Source organism: Carassius auratus, chromosome 15 (assembly GCF_003368295.1).
Source record: "Carassius auratus strain Wakin chromosome 15, ASM336829v1, whole genome shotgun sequence".
NCBI classification, from domain to species: Eukaryota; Metazoa; Chordata; class Actinopteri; order Cypriniformes; family Cyprinidae; genus Carassius; species Carassius auratus.
Window position 1 is genome coordinate 1,388,334 of NC_039257.1, and position 22,708 is coordinate 1,411,041.

A 22,708-nucleotide genomic window follows, 5' to 3' on the forward strand; every position below is an offset into this window, starting at 1 on the left:
GGATGTGATTAATCGTTTGACGGCAATAATTTGTGTGTAATATAAATTATACGAATATACAAGTAAATATTTTCGAAATATATATTGTATGTGTGTGCATTTATATAAACATAATAAATATACACAGAATATATTATGTAAACAAAAACTTTTATTTTGGATGCGACTGATCTTTTATCAAACATTACAGTAAGTGTTCACTTTCGCTAATGCACGAAGTATCACGAATAAAGAACAACATTTCTACAGGTTTTTTAGATCTGGTTTGTATATATAATTGTAGAAGTTTATAAATGCATGAATCTTTATATAAAAAGTTTGTGTAAGTTGTCTGTGAGTTTGATTCAGGCGCTGATCGGGGCAGCCGCGGCGGCGGGGTCCTTCAGAAGACGCTGTGAGGCGGAAGTCGCACACGAGCGCGCGCTGCTGTTGTTTCAGTCGATTAACTGCTTTAAACTGTTAATTGTTGTGTTTCGCCGCTGTTTGTCACTCATTTGCGTGGAGAAGCGCGTTTATTTTCTCCAGCATGGCTCCTACGATACAGACGCAGGCGCAGCGCGAGGACGGACACCGGTGAGAGACATCACGATTATAAACACACGAATATTACACAAGATCAGTCAAACACTCAGAGAACTCTTCATCATGTTGTATTTAATTACAGCCGTGTTGTGAACTGGTCGTGTGTCATTTCCTCACGAGCCCTCAGTAGTGTGTGACGTGTGTTTTGTGTTCACTGCAGGAGTTCAGCTCACAGAAGCGTCCCAGAGAGGTGAGGATGAGGAGGATGAAGGTGTGGCCGGTTCATGTCGGCCGGAAACAAGCCATTATTACGATCATTGATTAATCTAACGATTATTAAATCGATTAATCAACGGATCGTGGATTATTTCACTTATTACTCTAGACTTGGATTATTTAGCTTTTGTGACTAGTTAAAATATTGAGCTCTAACAAATAAATAAAGGTAATCGCTTCAGATTTTGAAAATCATATTATGCAATTAATTAATTAATACAAATAAATACATGTGGCACACAAACCGAGAGAAACTCTCTCATTCACGGTTTATTTAGCTGTATGAAAATGAGTCACTGAATTAAACATTATTCTGCCGAATGTAAGTCATGTGGATTAGAAGCAAAGCAGAGGTAAGACAATTTATTTTTGATTATTTTATTCACAACATAATCTCTCTTCAAAAGTACCTTACAGGGTTATGAAAATCAAAACGGTTCCGAGCGAGATCAAGCTCTGCAAACCAAACTATCACTTTAATTAAATAATATTTTTCCCCTCTAATAAACATGAACTTTATCTGCACAGTGCTTTATAACTGAAAATATTTTTTTTCATGTTTAATGCTGTAAAGCTGCTTGATTTAAGTCTGTCTAGTACATGAAGATTTGTATAAACAAACATGACGTGACTTTACTGGAGTACAGAACACACTTCCACATCGCTGTAATCCGATGCTTTATTAACTGCTGCTTTCTCACCGCTGTCAGTTTCTGTTGATTATTTCATATTTAAGAGGAAAGCACAGCATATAATTATATACTGATCCAAACGATGATCAGAAGTGCTGAGTGTGTGTGCGCGCGTTGTTCTCTTTTGACTCAGCCAATGGTGTGAGAGTGGGGCGGGGCTGTCTGTTTGATTGACAGACGGACACCTGTTTGGAAACGGTGGTGTGTTTAATAATCTCCCGTGTGCTGCAGGTCAGGCGTCGTGTGCAGAGTGAAGTATGGAAACAGTCTTCCGGATATCCCCTTCGATCCCAAGTTCATCACGTATCCGTTTGACCAGCACAGGTACGGCTCTGACGTGTGTGTGTGTGTGTGTAGGGCTGCTGGGATACGCTGTGGTGACGCGTGCTGTGTGTTGCAGGTTTGTGCAGTATAAAGCCACATCACTGGAGAAACAGCACAAGCACGAGCTGCTCACCGAACCAGATCTGGGCGTCACCATCGACCTCATCAACCCTGACACATACCGCATCGACCCCAGCAGTGAGTCACACACACATAGCATTTCTGTTTGAAATAATACTAAAATGTATTTTATTTCATCTAGTTCTGAAGTTTGACTCTGTACTGTATTTCCCTGTGTGTTTCTGTGAAGCTGCTTTGACACAGTCTGTGTGGTGTGGTGTGGTGTGAAGGTGACTTGTCTTGATGTGTGTGTTTCAGTTCTGCTGGATCCTGCTGATGAGAAGCTGCTGGAGGAGGAGATTCAGGCTCCGTCGAGCTCAAAGAGGTGCGAGAGAATCACTTCTCCTGTGACCTCTGACCCCCAGCACTGACTCTGACGAGTGTGTGTGTGTGTGTGTGTGTTCAGGTCCCAGCAGCACGCGAAGGTGGTGCCGTGGATGAGGAAGACGGAGTACATCTCCACCGAGTTCAACAGATACGGCGTCTCCAACGAGAAGGTGGAAGTCAAGTGAGTGAGACACCACCAGTCTGTCTGACATCTCAGTGTGACGCTCTGATCATCATGTGACCCCCGTGTGTGTGTGTGTGTGTGTGTGTGTGTGCGCGCAGGATCGGTGTTTCCGTGAAGCAGCAGTTCACAGAGGAGGAGATCTACAAAGACAGAGACAGTCAGATCGCAGCCATCGAGAAGACGTTTGAAGACGCGCAGAAATCTGTGAGAACACAGATCTCACACACACACACACACACACACATAGCCTCAATTTGATGTGTTTCTGATTTACTCTTCTGTGTGAATCTTCCAGATTGCCCAGCATTACAGCAAACCCAGAGTCATGCCGGTGGAGGTTCTGCCAGTCTTCCCAGACTTCAAGGTCTCTCTCACTCACACACACACACACACACACACACACACACATTACATTAACGTTTGGTGAAGGGAACAACGCTAAGGATATTTTCTACCGGCCCACTAGTTCAAAGTTTTACTTGCCCTGCCAAAAAGACTAAACTAGTTTCTGTTGTCATTGTTTTTGATCCGTTGTGTTGTTCTAATAAGCTTATATGTCACCTATAGTTTAGATGGCAATTAAATATTTAATTTAAAAAACCACAGCAAAAATCACTCATGGTTAAACATTATTAAAGACAAGCGACAGCCAGTGAATAAGACCAAATGAACAAAATACAAATAATAGCACAATTAAATATAGACCTGTAGCTCAAAGATAGAACTGAAATTAAGATTAGGTTTTTATGTTTGTAGGTGTTCAGGTACAGAAATGGAAAAATCACACACATAATAACATTTTCAGCTTTCAATCCGTCCCATGATGCAGTGCTCTGTCCGTCTCTCTCTCTCTCACAGATGTGGATTAATCCGTGTGCTCAAGTCATCTTTGACTCTGATCCGGCTCCTAAAGATGTTTCTGCACCAACGGGGGTGGACATGATGTCACAGGCCATGATCAGGTGTGTGTGTGTGTGAACCCTGACCCCTGAGAAACCAGAGTCCTGATGTCAGCTGACCCGATGTGTGTGTGTGTGTGTGTGTGTGTGTTCAGGGGTATGATGGACGAGGAGGGGAATCAGTTTGTGGCGTACTTCCTGCCTAACGAGGACACGATGCGCAAACGCAAGAGAGACGTGGAGGAGGATCTGGAGTACATGCCTGATGAACTGTGAGACTCTTTCAGCAAACACTTTAATCAGAGAAGAGTTTGTTTAACTATACTGGTATCCTCATGTGTGTGTGTGTGCAGGTATGATTATAAGATCGCTCGCGAGTACAACTGGAACGTGAAGAACAAGGCCAGTAAAGGATACGAGGAGAACTACTTCTTCATCTTCAGAGACGGAGACGGAGTTTATTATAATGAGCTGGAGACCAGGTATCTGTCAATCACACAGACGGCTCCGCCCACTCCAGCTCTGCGTGTGTTACTGACCGCGTGTGTGTGTGTGTGTTAGGGTGCGTCTGAGCAAGCGGCGGGCGAAGGTCGGCGCTCAGTCGTCTACGAACGCTGTGCTGGTGTGTAAACACAGAGACATGAACGAGAAGGAGCTGGAGGCTCAGGTCAGATCACATCACACTCATCTGAGACTGAGTTTGTCTGCACAGAAGATGTGTTCACTGATCTGTGTGTGTCTGATGAACAGGAGGCTCGCAAGGCTCAGCTGGAGAATCACGAGCCTGAGGATGAAGAAGAGGAGCTGGACCTGGAGAAAGACCTGCAGGACTCCGGTAACACACACACACACACACACTGTTGTAATTATTTGTTCAGTTCCAGTGATTGTTACGGTTATGAATGAGCGTTCAGTGCGTGATGTTATGTGTGGTTGATGGAGAACCTTCCTCCGATGTGAATGTAACCGTTCTTCTGTGTTCAGGTGAGGAGCGTGAGAAGCCCAGCGACTCTGAGAACTCTGAGAGCGAGTCTGAGCGCGAGGAAGAGGAGCGTCCCGCTGATGAAGACGAGGAGGAGGAGGATGAGGAGGAGGAGGAGGTCAAGCGGCGCGAGAGGAAGAGCAGCGGCAGCGAGAGCGGAGAGGACCGGCAGGCGCGGGACGAGGAGGAGATCTTCGGCAGTGATGATGATAGTGAGGATGAGGAGGGTGAGCGAGCGAGGAGTAACAGCAGCAGTGTTCAGCACAGCGGCAGCGAGAGAGCGTCCGACTCCAGCGACGACAGCGAATGAGACGCTCCGCTCCTGCTGTTTCCTGTTCCTGTCTGAATCCCATCAGATCGACACAGATGTGCGTCTGCACTGCAGAAACAAGGCTATCTTACTGAGTGTTTCTGTCTCGTTTCTAGTCAAAATATCTGGAAATTCTTCAATTACGATGCATCTACTAAAGCACAGTGAAGATAGGTATTTAGTCTTGTTTCCAGGGGAAAGTGCTTTTTGCTTAAAATAAGTAGAATTATCTGCCAGTGGGGTAAGTCATCTCATTTCAAATATATTTTACTTACACCACAGGCAGATCATTTTACTAATTTTAAGCAGAATGAACTTGAAAAAATGTTTTCCCTAAAAACAAGTCTAAATTTCTAAGTAAGATGAGCCTTTTATGGCTGTGTGTGTGCGTGTGCGTGTGTCTGTCGTGTGATCTGTAATAGATGCTGATATCTGGACTGTACGGCTGGTTTTATCCTTCTGTAGTTTGATCCAGTTTCATTCTCTGCCGTGTCATCACGGACTGAGTAAATCACTTATTAGTGAGCATCCTTTTTGGTAGTTTTCCTTTCGTTACAGTGTAAACATTGTAAATAAACAATGATTGAGTTTTTGTAGAAGTGAGTGTGATTCTGTGATTGAGACTCAGACGTGATTTATGTGAGATCGATTCACAAACCAGTTTCTCCAGATGTCTTTCAGGATACATGAACAGAGTTAGAATTATGACGGAATATCTAAAACAGAATAGCTTCAGTTCAGAGCGTAGCTTCTGCGAAAGAATGACAGTTTCTCCTTCAGCCATTCCTGACACACAGGTGAGATGACCTTTGACCCCCAGAGCAGCACAAGGGTCACACTGACCTCATGTTCCTCCTCTCAGGGTCAGACTGTCTCGCACACGACCAGAGAACTCGATGAAGAAACAACAGTGTCAGCACTAGTTCGAGGGATGAGGACAGGAAGTGTGTTCCTCTGCTTCCTGTTATACTGGAGTAAAGTCATAAAGCAGCTCTGGAGCTCGATGCTCTGAGACTCAGAGGTGTTACTGATGAGATGACCTTACCATCCTGTGCACAGTTGATTTTCTTTGATAAATCTCTCAAAGATTATATAATGATTTGTTTTGAAAGCAGAATGATTTGAGAACGCTAGTGTAGTGTATGAACAGACATGACAGTGTGCAATGTGTAGTAGTATCACACAATCACTTTACATGCAGTTATTTTGCACTTGGACAGGGCGGATCTAGAAAAATATTGATGTAGTATATTTTACAAAGCAATTTCTTACATAATTTCTTTGAGTTAGACCAAACTTTTATTTTGGTGGGTTGTAACCAGAGGTGAAAAAATAACTTTAATCAAATAAAAAACTAAATGAATAAATTGTATTATTTACAAATCACAATTGTAGCTCTCGACATTTACCTGTGGCTATAACTTTATTATGACTCTAATTTATTTTATAGTCTCAAGCATTCAGAAATCATGCAAAAGGAAACTAAGCAGTTTTACTATGATAAAACCATGGTTTATTTTTGTAAGGGTTGTGATATGCACGTTTTTTGTTGAAGAAATTATAAAGCCTGTGTCATCTATAGCAAAAAGGTGTCCAAAAATGAAAGATTTAGTGAATATTTGAATGAAATGTTTGGTCAGTATCCTAAACAAGGATTTGATTGTCCTGTAAGTGTAATAGCAGAAATCACATGCCATTTGTAATAACATGTACATAACATTGTTTATTTATTATTAGCCTACATTATGTATTTTAACAGTGTTATTATTAACCAATCATTATTGCTTCATTATTTTTTATATAATGCATTTTAAGCCATTTTAAAGACAATTGATGGCTTAGGTCTGTTTTTATAGCAACAACAAAAATATTACAGTATATTAATACTTTGTAAATTATTAGAGTTTGGGGTTCGCGAATAATTTGAGTCAGTTTGGGGATTGCGAATCATTTGAATCAGTTCGGGAGTTCAAAGCGGGTTCGCGAATCATGGGGATCGTAAACCATTTGAATCAGTTCGGGATTTCGGAGCGGGTTCGCGAATCATTTGATTCAGTTCGGGAGTTCAAAGCGGGATCGCGAATCATTTGAATCAGTTCGGGAGCTCGTAGCGGGATCGCGAATCATTTGAGTCAGTTTCGGAGTTCGGAGTGGGATCGCGAATCATTTGAGTCAGTTATGGGGATCGGGAATCATTTGAGTCAGTTCGGGAGTTCAAAGCGTAGCTCGCAGATTAACCACCATAGTACGATGCATCCTTATGAAAACGAACAAGACTGTTTCCCGAAACCATGGTACCTGTGTAGCAGATCCATAACTATGTTGGTTCGAGCCCTTGTTCTTCTTCTTCGATCTAATGGCTGACTTGAGACATGAGCACATACCGCCACCTACAGTAAATTGGTTTTATTTTCTCTTTTCTTCGACTCAATGACGTTACGTAGGAGTCGATTAATAACGAATCATTCGTTTGTTCTGCAATACATTAAACACACACGGAGTTAAAAATGTGCTCTTTTCTGATCCCAATGTCAATAATTTCACAATTTCATTTAAATACTATTTCTTATGTAATATATAGGCTACTTAACCACAATTGAAAAAAGATGGGTTTTGAAAAACTGTGATGTACTGTTGTGAATTGCTTATTTTGCTCAATCTTTCCTATTTATGTCTTGCCATTCTCACGTGTTAATGAAAATGACATGAAAACCCCAATTTTCAATGCTTGAAATTGCAGTTCTTTTCGAGGAGGTGGAAAATAGTAAAGTCCAGCTGTTTTCAAAGCTGAAAAATAGCATTACAAATGCTGTCAAAAATAAAATCTGGGCAGAAATCCCTCAAAAAATAAATGATGCTAGCTATGGATATGGACAAAGCCCAGACAAAGTCAGGAATAAGTGGAAGGACTCCGCAAGTGTGACAAAACAGAGGGCTGTGGCACGTAAGAGGGAAGCAAACAAGACTGATGGGGTATCAGTTCAGTTCCTCCTGTCCCTACAGAGGAAGAGACAGTTTTGGCCATCCTGGGGCCTGTTGCAATGGAAGGATCCTTGGAGATATGGATACATGTGCATCAACCAGGCCTTTGCCTTCAAAGTACAGGCCTCCAACATCAGGGCCACTCCAGTCTGGCCCTTCAACATCAGGCTTCACATCTTAAGAGGGCAATAAGAAGAAACAATGCTTTAAATTCAGTTGTTAGCTACACTGCATTATTATGCTGTTGGAAATTTATGGAGGTGGGGGGTGATGGCCTAATGGGTGGGTGATGGAAGCACACTTGACTGTTTTGTGTGGGACACTTCTGCAGTTTGCAGGTGGCTGAAGAGGGTGCATGGCTCTGGTGATAGCTGGCTGCTGGAGACAGTGAATATCCTCTTCACCCATACGTCCTGACACCTGTGCAGCATCCAGCCACCACTGCAGTTTAAAACATTTGTTTAATCTGACATAATTTCTGTTAAATATTTGGTTTCTTTGCTGATATGTATTAAATGAACACTTAAAAACATTTTTTTTTAATCATTTTTTTTGTGTGTCTCTCTATATATATATATTCACACACTAACACATTTGTAGAGAGTATTCTATATTCTGATTCAGTAAAAACAACAAAATCACTCACTTATTTATACATTTTTTGTTACTTTATTTAGGTACATTCATTTAAAATTAAAATTTAATTTACTATAAAAATACTGTAATTTGAGTGTTAACATTTTATATAAGTGAAAACCTCTATAACACTGTTTTACCAATATTGTTATATGAGACATATGTATTTTGGAATGTTTTTAAATTAAAATTAATCAAAGATAACTCACTTGACAAACTCACCGTTTCTTCACACAAACGAAACAATGGCTGTGTTCTAATCGGCAAGATTAATGCTTTCAGAGGGCACTTCGAAGGGAGAATAATAGCAAGCCACGCTGCTATATAGTTTCAGACTGAATTTGTAATAATAATAAAAAGGCAATTTATGTGATAAACTTAAACCACAACTTTTAAGTTTTTTAAATCACTCAAAGTGGATGGTGAAATCTTCTAAAAGAATAGGGCACAGGGTCGATAACTCTGAATAGCGCACAGCCCAGGTGCGGAGCAATCAATGACGTCGACACAGCAATATAACGACAAACTATGCCTCTAACCACAGGTGGAGAGCTGTCGTTCCAACGAAACAAGTTTGCGATGCAGTTTGCGAATGTTCGTTTGAACTATGGTTCCGGGAAACACCGAATTGTTGAACTACGTTGGTAACGACGGAACTTGCGACTATAGTTGGCTAACGATGCTTTCGGGAAACGCACCCCGGAGCGGCTTCGCGGATCATTTGAATCAATTCGAGAGTTTGGAGCGGGTTCGCGAATCATTTGAATCAGTTCTTGAGTTCAAAGCGGGTTCGCAAATCATTTGAGTCAGTTTGGGGATCGGAAATTATTTGAATCAGTTCGGGAGTTCAAAGCGGGTTCGCGAATCATTTGAGTCAGTTTGGGGATCGGAAACCATTTGAATCAGTTCGGGAGATCGTAGCGGGTTCGCGAATCATTTGAATCAGTTCGGGAGTTCAAAGCGGGTTCGCGAATCATTTGAGTCAGTTTGGGGATCGCAGATCATTTGAGTTAGTTCGGGAGTTCGTAGCGGGTTCGCGAATCATTTGAGTCAGTTCTTGAGGTTAAAGCGGGTTCGCGAATCATTGGAGTCAGTTTGGGGATCGGAAATCATTTGAATCAGTTCGGGAGATCGTAGCGGGTTCGCGAATCATTTGAATCGGTTCGGGAGTTCAAAGCGGGTTCGCGAATCATTTGAGTCAGTTTGGGAGTTCAGAGCGGGATCACGAATCTCGAAAGATTCGCGCTCGTAAATTTTCAAATTGGCCATAACCTTTGCATTTACCACCCCGGTAGATCCGCCCCTGCACTTTGGAAATACAACTTAAGTGCATTTGGGCAAATCCAGTCTAAGTTTTGCATGTGAAACAGAAAATTGACATTATGTGCAAAATACATTGAAATTCAGATGAAAGTGTTTTAATCTGAGATCAGGAGGAGTTTGTTTCTTCATCAGGTTTGTAAAAATGTAGCATTGCATCAGTGTCTCGATGGATGCTCTGCAGTGAATGGGTGCCGTCAGAATGAGAGTCCAAACAGCTGATAAAAACATCACAATAATCCACAGCACTCCAGTCCATCAGTGAACATCTGGAGAAGACATAGATGCCTGTTTAAAAAAGAAAAAGAAAAAAGACATTTTAGGTGATCTGTGTAGGCCTACCTTTTAATTATTATTATTATTTTTTTTTGCTTTGCTTGTAAATCTCATCATTCTATGTTATCAATCTGTTTGTCTACTTGTTTTCTTTCAATTAACAATTAGCTACTTTTATTTTTATTTATCTAATAAACCTATAATAGATATAAATAAATAAAACCTAAAATATTAATAATAATAACAAATAAAAAAACGAGATCAGTGAGGTTTAATCAGATATCTTATAGAATCCAATTAAGGTCATTTGGACAAATCATACTCATATTTTGAATCAACAAGGAATTAAACTGCGAAAACTTAATAGAAATGAACTGAACTGAATAGAATCTGAAGTGGCAGAGCAGATCCAGTGATTGCTGATTTGTCCTTAATATCACAATGTAAGGGGAACATTTCCCCAGATCTGAAGCACTGATTCCTTCATTTGCTGATCACAGAGAAACCCTTTATACCTGGAGAAGAAGAAAACAGGGCTGCACTGGCTGCATAATACATGTGTGAGCTGGTTCATCTATTTAGATGGATTTAATTTATTTGTTATCTATGTTCTTTTTATTATTATTGTTTCTTTCTTTTTATTAGCATTATATGTTGGCAACGTTGTGTAACACGCTCTTGCTAATAAAGCTTTATTGAGTTGAATTAGAGTGAGAGTATGGAAGCAGATTAGACTCGATCATAATTGACGCAAAAGACAGGATGCACACGTGCGTGTCGATCAACCAATCATAAGCCGCTGTGGGCGTGTCTACCTGGACGTTACGTCATCAGCGCGAGCCCAGGGTTCAGAAGAGGTTTGTGCAAGGGGCAAGGAACTCGACCGGAAGTTGAAGTCGGGTGGGGGCTGCCATCTTTTAGCAGAACTTCACTTGCGTTAGCATTCCCACTGACTCCCATTCATTTTGGCGTCACTTTGACAGCGAATAACTTTACATCTGAGGCGTTTAAAGACTCCGTTTGTCCATTATTTATTTCTAAAGATACACGACAATGTATAAAGGGCTCCATTACCTTCTATGTTACATTATGGCCCCGTATAAACAGTTTTTGTAAAAAATAGGCTAATGATTGCGTCATAACCACTCGACTCTCTGCCGCATTACCGTACAGACAGCAGGAGAAGCTCGCAGGCAATTAACTTAATACGGCGTACTGGCGTTACATTTTAAAATACTATACAAAATAATTAATCAGAATACTTACTCCTGCTCACTCACGCCAAAGAACTCCCCGCTCAAGCTCGCCGTCTCTGCAAGATTAACGATGGCAGTTTGCACGCACAGCTACTAGAAGATTTACATCTGTCAGACAGGTTGCTGACGTCGTCAAGTTTGTTTGAGTCTGTGCGTCAGAAACGGAAGTGCTAAAAAACCCTAAAAATGGGCTTCACTTGTCTCAATTGAGTTCCAATGGGGTCGCTGTGTCCATTTCTTTTACTGTCTATGGGTTTGTGCTGCTAATAATTTATTTCAGTTAACTAATAACTTCTTTTTTATCTTACTTTTCTCATAACACACACACACACACACACACACATGAATGAATGTGATGAATAAAAATCTTGAATAACTAGCCTTGTAAAGGTGTATTGTTTTATCTTTGCATGCTTACTTAAAACTTGACATAAAATTAGTCTCTTATCCCAACATCATTTTGTGTGTTGTAATTTGATGTTTACATCACAACACAAGGTTAAACATTAATAATGGTTAAATCACATGATATCTTGTGAAAAATTAAGTAAATGAATGTCAATTGCATTAAGAAATGAGTATGTAAAGGTAAATAACATAAAAGAGATAAAGATTAATGTGAAGGAAGAGGTCTGTAACTCATACAGATGTTGTGCCAAAGTTAATTTTTTTTTTAAAGCATAATTTTTCTCACACTGTACAATAATAATTACTATTTCTGCATTATTGTAAGGGTTTGGTTTAGGGTTGGGGTTATGATTGGTCGATCGACAGGCTCAAATCTGATTGGCTAAAGAGTACAAGTGTCTTGCATGGGAGGAGTATGCTGAAGGGAAAGTCTCAAAAATACACACAAATCACACGATTCACATATGCACAGTCTGTGATAAACTTGTGAATTTTAAGTATTCAGTATTTTTTCAGTATCCAATTTTTTTGAATGTATATTCTTAATTTGTGCAAGTGAATAGTTTTTTTGTGGTAAAAAAATATATATATACACAAACACACACACACACACACACACACACATATATATATATATATGTATGTATTTTTTTTTGCAAGCAAGTGAATTGAGAAACCCATGTGTGCGCCGTGTCTTTTATTGAGTCTAGTCTGCTTCCACATGAGTGAGTGAGTGAGTGAGAGAGAGGAACACACACACACACACACACACAGAGAGAGAGAGAGAGAGAGAGAGCTAGCTTGAAGTAGCTCCTGTGATCTTCAAGAAATTCTGTGTGTTTCTACGCTGTTCTCACGCGTGTCACTCAGTAAGTGTGTGTGTGTGTGTGTTTGCTCTGGGTTTGTGCACAGTGTGTGTATGTTTGTATTAGCTCTGGGTTTGTGCACAGTGTGTGTATGTTTGTATTAGCTCTGGGTTTCTGCTTCAGTGTGTGTGTGTGTTGGAGATGCTTCCCGTCATGAACTGTGCGTTATGAAGTGTAATGATGAATCAGGTGTGTTGTTATTGTCAAACGGTGTCTATGTGTATGTTTGTGTGTGTGTGTGTTTATGTTGTGTCAGTCAGATTGCTGTTAGCATTAGCATTAGCATCAGGCCTGTTAGCCGCGCTTCGGTGTTCAGCGTTTATTTCATTTCTGCACTAATGAAGGATTATAAACTCGAGATCTGACCCACTGCGACTCATTTAATCCTCCTCATCACTATCTGTGTGTGTGTTTGACACAGTGTGGCTGTAATACTGATGTGTGTGTGTGTGTGTGTGTGTTAAAGCTAACAGCTATCGACACACCGCCGCCTCACATCGATGTTCTTCACATTTACAGTTCATTTCACACTGAATCGATGTAACTCTCTGATTCTATGATCCTAAGCTCTTCTGACTGGTTTTCCTCGGTCTGTGTTGATGTTAGTCTGAACTGACGAGTTTCTGACGGAGTTTATCAGCATCTGAGTGTATTTACATCTGATCAGACCCTCATCTGTCTCTGTGTACTCATCCTCGGTGTTATTTTTTTTTTTTACTGTATCTGACGGTATTTACAAATTTTTAAAAGATTAAAAAAGATTTACCCTTATTATACACCTCATGTGTGTGATTTTACACCGTCTGGCTGAATGTACTCCTCTTGTGACTTGATTTATTGGTGACCCATACCCAGAATTCGTGTTCTGCATCTAACCCTATGACTGTTGTTTTCGCCCTCATCTAACAGACATTTTCTCTTTTTAAAAACAAAAATTGATTTACCCTGATTGCTTAAGCCTGACTGATTTTTATTCCCTTTCGACAGTATTTAGCCATTTCTTTTTAATTTCCACTTATTTTACCCTCATCTGACTGTTTTATTCGCTGAACGTTAATTTACCCTGATTTTCACCCCCGGTCTGTCTGATTTTTTTATTTTTTTTATTCGGTCTGTGTGATTTTGTGTGATTTTATTTTATCCCTTGTATGTGTGATTTTGTGATTTTTTTTTTTTTCCACCCCTGTGAGATTTCTCCCCCCGGTCTGTGTGATTTTGTGTGATTTTTATTTTTATTTTATCCCTTGTATGTGTGATATTTTTTTTTTTTTTTTTTCACCCCTGTGAGTTTTCTCCCCCCGTTCTGTGTGATTTTGTGTGATTTCACCCCCGGTCTGTGTGATTTTTGAGTGATTTCTCCGTCTGTCTGGCGGTGGATGAGGGTGTAATCCTCAGAGAGTTGCTGTGGTCTGCAGGACGGTGGGAATCTGATTATGTGCAGCTCTGTGATAATCTGAGACCGAGAGAGGGATGAATGAGTGTGTGTTTGTGTTTTGTTTAACACGCGTGTGCTCTGTGTGCAGCTGCTGGTGTCTGTGTGAAGATGCTCTAGACACATCTGCATCTGACCCTTACCTTTGACTCCTGACCCCGAACACTGACCCGTGCCTGGCCGGCGTCCACCGTGCTCCAGAACCATGTGAGGGCTTTTCAGTGCCTCTCTGAGCACCGCCTGTAACCCCGCCCCAGTTTATACAAGCCCCGCCCCTCCCTCTAGCCCCGCCCCTCCTCTGAAGACACTGGCCATGATGTTCCGGGACCAGGTGGGGATCCTGACGGACTGGTTTAAGGGCTGGAACGAGTGTGAGCAGACGGTGGCGCTGCTGTCGCTGCTGAAGCGTGTCTCTCGGACGCAGGCCCGCTTCCTGCACATCTGTCTGGACCACTGGTTGGCCGACTGCACCGAGATACACATACTGGAGGCAGAGGCCAACAACGCAGGTGAAACTCACACGCTCCAGCTCTGCTGTCTGATTTCATCCATAAATCATTTCTGTCATCATTGTTGCTCCATTTGGTGAAAGCAGGCATCTCATGTCTGTTAAACCTTTCAGACAATCATATCAGAACATTTAAATCTTCAACCAGACTATATTATTCTGTCTTAGGGTTAGGGTAGAAATACTGGAATAAAAGTTTTTTTTTTCAGATACAAACACTGATGTCTATAGTAGCGATTAAAAGTTACTGGCACTTCAAATAAAGTTTGTGTCATTGCGTCGTTTCTCCACTAGGTGGCGACAAGTGACTGTTAAAAATTATTTCTCTTTGAATCATTCGTTCAAGAGATTCATTTAAAAACACTGACTCATCCCGTGATGAAACAAGTGAATCATTTATGAGTGAGTCATTGAATCATTCATTCATAAATTGTTTTATTAAAAGAGTATTGTGTTAAAGCAGATTTATGGCCTTGACTGTGATATACTGCTCTAAATATAGACCCAGTCTGAACAATTCTGTACAGGAACAGTCTTGTTTTAGAGACCCTTGAACTTGGCAAATAGGACAATGCCACAGCGGTATTGTGTCCATTTCAACAGAGGATGCATTAAATAAGATATTAGTCCTTGATGTCACCTGTTTACCAAATTGTGATGTGTTTGTGGTCTGTGTCCAGCTGTGGTCAGTCAGTGGCAGCAGGAGCCGAAGGAGAAGGCCGTGTCGCTGCTGCTATCCCATCTGCCCCTGCTGCAGCCGCGCAACAGTGAAGCTAAGTGTGAGTACATGAAGCTGCTGCAGATGGTCCTGAGCCACACCATCGAGAGCAGTCTGTTCGTGGAGGAGAGTCGCCAGCTGCTGTCCTACGCCCTCATCCACCCGGCCACCACCCTCGATGACCGGAACACTCTTGCCCTTTGGCTCAATCACCTGGAGGAGCACCTGTCCTCACGGCCGGCCGCGCTGCATCACGCCCCGCAGGGCTCCGATGACTGGCCCTGCTCCGCCGAGGCCCTGGAGCCGCCCTACGGACAGAACGGACACATGGCTTTCCCTGGATCGGGCGGAGTGACCCCACCGGTCAGCAGCAGCAGCACAGGTGACCAGCTGTCCGTCTCACACACACACAGACACACACACACATTTTTTCGGAACAGATGCTCATCTAAACATGCTTCTTTATCATGCATTTGAACGAGGTCTTCAGAAATCTTGGTGAAGATGTGAACATACTCAAATGTCACACATGGCTTTATCTGCAGAACACCGAGCGCAGGAGCAGTGTGTAGTTTGGATGTAAAGTGTGTAACAATCGCTCCGCAGGACTGTCTGGTCAGGTGCCGCCGAGCTCGATGAGGCCCTGCATGTCTCTCACACCCACCAGTCAGCTGACCTGTGGCTCTGATTGGCTGAGCCAGGAGGAGGGGGGCGTGTCCGGAGCAGAACACGCCCCTCTGTCGCCGCAGAGCAGTGTGGCTTCATCAGGCAGCGAACAGACGGAGGAGCAGAGCAACACGCGCAACACTTTCCAGGAGGACGGCAGCGGGATGAGAGGTGACCCACACACACAGAGACACACACACAGAGACAGACACTCACACACACACACAGAGACACACACAGACACTCACCCACACACACACAGAGACACACACACAGAGACAGACACACACATTCATACACACACACAGAGGCAGACACACGCTTACAGTCACTCACACAGCTCAGGTGTGGCGGTAGTTTTCTTAATCAATTCACCTTCTGTGTGTGTGTGTTTCTCCTGCAGACGTGCCGGCCTGGCTGAAGAGTCTCCGTCTGCATAAATATGCGTCGCTCTTTTCTCAGATGACGTATGAAGAAATGATGATCCTCACAGAGAAGCACCTGGAGTCACAGGTGAGCTCCGCCCCTTTCAGCTCATGTGACTCAAAGCCCCGCCCACCACACTTTCACACTGAAGCTGATCATCCTGATGAATTCTCCAGGTTTTGATGCATCAGCAAGCAAGACAATTGAATCGTATTTTAATGAATCGTGGCACATTTAACATCCACTGAGCTGCTTAATCAGACTCAGGTAGTCGTGTGGTGTGTGTTTGTTTCAGAACGTGACGAAAGGAGCTCGACATAAGATCGCTCTGAGCATCCAGAAGCTGAGAGAGCGACAGAGCGTCCTCAAATCTCTAGAAAAGGTGAACAGTCAGTCAGTGATCGGGATTCATTTGTGCTCGTCTCGAACCTTCTGCTTATCGTAGATTGTGTTGTTGATTCCAGGATATTCTGGAAGGCGGGAACGTTCGGAATGCTTTACAAGAGCTTCAGCAGATCATCATCACGCCAATCAAAGTCTATGCCCCGCCCACTGCTGCCCAGAAGGAGGTGGAGCCTGGAGTCACACCTGCCAATAAAGCAGCCAATCCTGGTGAAGAGAAGGAGAGCGAGGGCTTCCAGACCCACAATCCTCCAGCGTGTGACGGAGAATCAACGTCTGCACCCATCAGTGACGGAGACATCGCAGGACAGTTCACACGTGTGATGGGGAAAGGTACACACACACACACACACACACACACACACACACACACACTGAACACATTGAATCTTTATTTTGTTTCCATCTCTTCTCACACTACAAAATTTGTAAAAAAGCTTAATACTAAAGACTCTATTAGTAGAGTTGTAAAGAGGTGGAAAATAGTTGGTAAATTTTACATTTTTCAAAATAATAATAAAAACTATAATAATATCTCAATGATACTAAAATAACAAGGATATTTAATCGTTTTAACAGGTTAATACAGATTCAATACCTTTTATTAAATGTCTTATTTAAATAAAAATAGTATTTCAATATTACTTTTATCTTTTCTTTTCTTTACATTTTAATTTATTTCAAGTAATTGAAATGTTTTTTTCTGGTGGTTGTAGTTAAGTGTAATAAGCGTGTGTGTGTGTGTGTGTGTGTGTCCAGTGTGCACACAGCTGCTGGTGTCCAGACCGGACGAGGAGAACATCAGCTGTTACCTGCAGCTCATAGAGAAGTGTGTGACACACGAGGTGAGGCCTGCTCCATCACTGATGCTGCGGTGCTCCAGCGTGACTCTCATGAGTGTGTGTGTGTGTGTGTGTCAGGCGTTTACAGAGACGCAGAAGAAGCGGCTGTTGTCATGGAAACAGCAGGTGCTGAAGTTGCTCCGCCTCTTCCCACGGAAGACTGTGATTGACAGCAGCGTTTACCGGAGAGGGTGAGTGTGATGTGTGTTGTGTTTATTATTAATTTGTGTATTATTAATTGTTACATTTCTTTTATTATGATAAATATGTTACAGACTCACAGATATGAAGGTTTATTATTAATATATTGTATTGTATATTTGAAAAAATGACCAGATATATGTTCATGTTTAATAACTAGTAAGAAGGTGGCTTGAACACTTCCTCTTGTAGAGATGAGTGTGTGTGTATGTGTGTGTGTGTGTGTGTGTGTGTGTGTGTGTGCGTGCCGCTCGTCCTCACCGGTGACCCGTGTGTGTGTGTGTGTGTGTGTGCAGCTGGCAGCAGTACGGGTCGAACTCTCTGCCCACAGCTGGATCTGTGAGCGCAGGCTTGAGCCGCCGGGGACAGAGACCCTTCCAGATGCCCCCCCGAGGAGCTCCTCCAGCCGGACGCATGAGTCTGATGAGCGCCGGGGGTCTGACCGGAGCATCCCCCCGACACTCGCTCACTAACCCCCCCACCGCCAGCACACAGGGCCGACAGGTGACACACACACACACACACACACACACTCACACACATTCACTCACTCTCTCTCTCACACACACACACACACACACACACTGCAGGTGAGATGTTTCTAACAGTGCATCAGATACTGATGTAAACTGATGTAAACATGAGTCTGTGCTCTATATCTCCAGTAATGTGTGAGATGTAAATGATCCGCACATATAACACAGAGACTGAGAGCTGAAGAAATCAAGGCTCCTCAGAAGATGTGAGATGTTCTGGAGGCTTGTGAAGATCATTCCTCCGCTGAGGAACAGTGAAAGTAAAGCTCCTCAAAAGATCCTGAGGATCAGATTTGAGACTCTAAAACATGATTGATGGAGAATCAGGTGAAGATGAGCTGCTTCAGTCCAGGAAGAGTTCATCTGGAGATATTACTGACCTTATTCTGACCTTTACTGGATCACAATCAGGAGAGATCTGACATCAGGAGCTCCAGAATTACACTGAAAGAGCTCTGACTTTGACTGATATAACACTCTGAACTCTCCTCAGAGACAGAAGCTGGTTGTGAAGCGGCTGACAGTGACAGACGGTTGGTGTGATCATGTGTTTCAGAATCTGTGGTTTGGGAATCCTGGAGGCAGTAACAGCATGCCGAGCCAGAGCAGAAGTTCAGTGCAGAGAACTCATTCACTTCCTGTTCACACGTCTCCTCAGACCATGCTCCTGTTCCAGCAACAAGGTACTGACCCTGATCCTCCGACGCTGCTTTAGCTTGTAGAACATAAATGCACATAAGGATACACGCATAAAATATTTATATGTACATAATACATATGTACAGTGCTCTATATAAACAAAAACTTATTTTGGATCCAGTTAATCATGATTTATTGTTGCCTAGCACTAATTAAAATCCATTAAACAACAAATACAAATAGCAGCATTGTGCATAAATGTTAAAATAATGACATTAACAATAACTGCCAGATTGTAAATGAACAGAGAAGGCTGAGTGAGCAATGCTCTACCACTGAGCCACAGGAACACTGATCACATGCTCTTGTTTTCATTCCCAGAATGCCAAGTTCCGGGGATGGATCTGGAGATCAACCCCACGCTGGAGTCTCTGTGCCTCAGCATGACAGAGCACGCCTTAGGAGGTACGACCAATCACAGCACAGCGTCGTCCCGCACCACCCAATCACAGCACAGCATCATCCCACACCGCCCAATCACAGCGCAGCGTCATTCCACACTGCCCAATCACAGCACAGCATCATTCCACACCGCCCAATCACAGCACAGCGTCGTCCTGCACCACCCAATCACAACGCAGCGTCATTCCACACCACCCAATCACAACGCAGCGTCATTCCACACCACCCAATCACAGCGCAGCGTCATTCCACACCACCCAATCACAGCGCAGCGTCATTCCACACCGCCCAATCACAGCACAGCATCATTCCACACCACCCAATCACAGCACAGCATCATCGAAAATATTTGTTCTCACATCGCAGTGTTTTTGCTGGAGCTGCTGTAAAATGTGAAATTTCAAAGAATTGTAGTACTAACATATTAAAACATGTTAAAGCATAAAAAAATTGCACATTCACTCATTATTGAGAATCTACTGATGAAATATATATAGCTTTTTGGAGAAAATGTAAATTCTGTTAAGCTAGTGTTTTGCCGAAGTAACGGAAGTTAAATCTAGTTTTCTAATGCATTATTCCCATTCTCTTTTTGCAGACGGGATGGACAGAACATCGACTATATGAGAGGACCTGAAAGAAACCTGCGCTCCAGCACACACACGCAAACAACAGTCACTACAGACCACACACGACTAACTGTGTATACATTCTCTAATATTTTTCTACTTTATTGTACTTAACTAAGTTTATTATAAAGGAAATACAGAAACTATTATATGGTTGAGGAACGAAGGTGCTTCTGGTCTGAGCCGTTCGTTATCCGATGGCCATTTACATCACTTCCTGCATGACCTCTGACCCCACCATGGACTTCCTCCTGTGCTCTTCTGTGTTTAGACGGCAGTCGTGCTTCCCGTGTTTATCTGTCCTTAGTTCTGTCCAGGTACAGAGGTTTGCTAGCACTTATCCGTGAGATGTTTACCAGGCGTCACTACAGCCGTGAGCGTTTCTCCGTTTGTAAATACACAAGTGCACAAGGAAAAGCAGAATATGACCCCAGAGACTTTATCCAAATGATTTTTATACACAGATCTATGAAGTAAAGATGCGAGATCGAGCTGTGCTCGTCTGTTGCTCCGCCCCTCTGTGATTGACAGGGACGTCCGCCAATGACAGACTCCGCAAAAACCCACCAATCAGATTGCATTTCATCATCATCATCATCATCATCATCATCTTCTGGTTTCCTGCTGTCTTCACAGACTCGACCGATCGCAGCGGTGCTTCATCTGTGGTGTGTTTCCTGTTTGAATGGTACAGTCTCCTAACGGTGTGTGTGTGTGTGTGTGTGTGTGTGTGTGTGTGTGTGTGTGTGTGTCTAGTAAAGCTTTATTGACTGAAAAACAGGCTTGTTTGCTTTGTTGGTGTAATGATTCGGTCAGAGCTCAGGAACACCCACATCTCTCGAAAATCACAAAAACAAATGATTTTCATAAAGAAAATGAAGCCTGTTTTCTACGGAAGCTCATTTCTGCCGGCGCATAAAAAAAACAAATACATAATTGCAACTTTTTATCTCACAATTCTGACTTTTCTCAAATGTGTGTTTATGACTGTTAAACACATTCCCAATACTGTAACGGCAGAAATATTACAATTCAGTTCATCTGTGGGATGATGTGCATTTAATTGTGATCTGGATCTGAGAAGAGTCCAGACAGGTGTGTGTGTGTGTGTGTGTGTCTGATGTGGAACAGCCTGGCGCTGCTTCAGTATCGTGCTCATCATGAGGTCAGCTGGTCACTCCTCCTCTTCATCCGTGAGGAAGAGATCTTTCCTGGCGGGAATCATTCCAAAGATGTCCTCTGTCTGTCTCTCTCTGGAGACCTCGTCTGTGAACCTCGCTGCAGATCAGACCCACGAAAGGCGCTTGGCATGAGATATTACTATTATTATTGCTATTATTATTATTATTATAATTATTCCTGACATCTGGAGTGATGGGACTTGTGTGTGTTGCTCTGTTTGGTTCAGTTCTTCTAATATCTTTGTCATGCTTCTTACCTGAATGGACAGCAGAATGATAATAAATTGGTCATGTTTTGCATTTACTGAAGAATTTCAGTGACTCTTTCTTTAGAATGTGTTTCTCCTCCAGATGATAACAGACTACACACAACAACAACAAGGACTCTGTGTATGTGTGTGTGTGTGTGTGAGAGAGAGAGAAGGTGTGTGTGAGAGCGAGTGTGTGTGTGTGTGAGACGTGGACATCAGGGGCCGATCTACCCCTGCTGCCACCCCAGTTGGCAGCAACGAATTAAAGGTTATGGCCAATTTGAAAATGTACGAGCGCGAATCTTTCTGATTCGTCATCCCGCTCCAACTCTCGAACTGACTCAAATGATTCGCGAACCCGCTCCGGACTCCCGAACTGATTCAAATTGTTTGCGATCCCCAAACTGACTCAAATGATTCGCGAACCCGTTTTGAACTCCCGAACTGACTCAAATGATTCGCGATCCTGTTCATGGCTCCAAACTGACACAAATGATTCGCGATCCCCAAACTGACTCAAATGATTCGCGATCCCGCTACGAACTCCCGAACTGATTCAAATGATTCGCGATCCCCAAACTGACTCGAATGATTCGCGAACCCGCTTTGAACTCCCAAACTGACTCAAAAGATTCGCGAGCCCGCTCCGAACTCCCGAACGATTCAAATGGTTTGCGATCCCCAAACTGACTCAAATGATTCGCCATCCCGCTACGAACTCCCGAACTGACTCAAATGATTCGCGATCCCGTGACACGAACGCCCGAACTGATTCAAATGATTCGCAATCAAATGATTCACTATTTATGTACATGTTATTACAAATGCCATGTGATTGCTGCTGTTACTCTTACAGGACAATCAAATCCTTGTTTAGGCTACTGACCAAACATTTCATTCAAATATTCACTAAATCTTTCATTTTTGGACACCTTTTTGCTATAGATGACACAGGCTTTATAATTTCTTCAACAAAAAACGTGCATATCACAACCCTTACAAAAATAAACCATGGTTTTATCATAGTAAAACTGCTTAGTTTCCTTCTGCATGATTTCTGAATGCTTGAGACTATAAAATAAATTAGAGTCATAATAAAGTTATAGCCACAGGTAAATGTGGAGAGCTACAATTGTGATTTGTAAATAATACAATTTATTCATTTAGTTTTTTATTTGATTAAATTAATTTTTTCACCCCTATAGTAGTTTTTTTTCATCATCATATTTGAAGAAGGGGGGCACAACAATAAATCCTGCTTATGGGAACCCTTAAGGTGTTGTTATACACGTCTCTGGGAATGTGTGCTCTACTACACACACACACACACACACACACACACACACACACACACTGAAGCACGCGTGGTGTTTTCAGCTCTTCACTATATTAACACATGATGTATGCTACACATGTGCACGTCAGCGCGCTCTGA

The 22,708-nt window shown here is 42.5% G+C and overlaps 3 protein-coding genes across 6 annotated transcripts in view; 2 read left to right on the forward strand and 1 right to left on the reverse strand.

Annotated features, from left to right (window-relative positions):
- LOC113114651 (leucine-rich repeat and fibronectin type III domain-containing protein 1-like) overlaps positions 1-22,708 on the reverse strand; it is a 680,315-nt gene that overhangs the window by 594,112 nt on the left and 63,495 nt on the right. The gene's annotated exons all lie outside the window — the stretch shown is intronic.
- LOC113114658 (RNA polymerase II-associated factor 1 homolog) lies at positions 360-5,235 on the forward strand. Its single transcript, XM_026281571.1, has 14 exons — positions 360-573; positions 743-772; positions 1,722-1,814; positions 1,891-2,012; positions 2,193-2,259; positions 2,341-2,442; positions 2,544-2,649; positions 2,741-2,809; positions 3,304-3,407; positions 3,500-3,616; positions 3,698-3,826; positions 3,906-4,011; positions 4,095-4,179; positions 4,329-5,235. The coding sequence occupies exons 1-14, from the start codon at positions 527-529 to the stop codon at positions 4,634-4,636; spliced, it is 1,485 nt and encodes a 494-aa protein (XP_026137356.1). The 5' UTR covers positions 360-526; the 3' UTR covers positions 4,637-5,235.
- On the forward strand, positions 12,246-21,326 carry LOC113114653 (protein Smaug homolog 2-like). Of its 3 annotated transcripts, none has more exons than XM_026281560.1 (13): positions 12,246-12,383; positions 13,904-14,321; positions 15,001-15,420; positions 15,645-15,875; positions 16,108-16,217; positions 16,402-16,512; positions 16,595-16,865; positions 17,292-17,377; positions 17,453-17,565; positions 17,872-18,079; positions 18,668-18,794; positions 19,132-19,215; positions 19,811-21,326. In XM_026281560.1, exons 2-13 carry the CDS (start codon positions 14,126-14,128, stop codon positions 19,837-19,839), a joined length of 1,986 nt encoding a protein of 661 aa, XP_026137345.1. In that variant the 5' UTR covers positions 12,246-12,383; positions 13,904-14,125; the 3' UTR covers positions 19,840-21,326. The 3 variants fall into 3 exon arrangements, with proteins under 3 accessions (XP_026137345.1, XP_026137347.1, XP_026137346.1); XM_026281562.1 differs by having other exon boundaries at positions 16,426-16,512; XM_026281561.1 differs by lacking the exon at positions 12,246-12,383 and adding an exon at positions 12,432-12,569.

Coding starts and splice junctions, on each gene's coding strand:
- LOC113114653 (XM_026281560.1), top strand. CDS start 14,126: ATGATGTTCCGGGACCAGGTGGGGATCCTGACGGACTGGTTTAAGGGC. Junction 15,876..16,107: donor GGACGGCAGCGGGATGAGAG/GTGACCCACACA, acceptor TTTCTCCTGCAG/ACGTGCCGGCCTGGCTGAAG. Junction 18,080..18,667: donor CCAGCACACAGGGCCGACAG/GTGACACACACA, acceptor CATGTGTTTCAG/AATCTGTGGTTTGGGAATCC.
- LOC113114658 (XM_026281571.1), top strand. CDS start 527: ATGGCTCCTACGATACAGACGCAGGCGCAGCGCGAGGACGGACACCG. Junction 2,810..3,303: donor CAGTCTTCCCAGACTTCAAG/GTCTCTCTCACT, acceptor TCTCTCTCACAG/ATGTGGATTAATCCGTGTGC. Junction 4,180..4,328: donor GAAAGACCTGCAGGACTCCG/GTAACACACACA, acceptor TTCTGTGTTCAG/GTGAGGAGCGTGAGAAGCCC.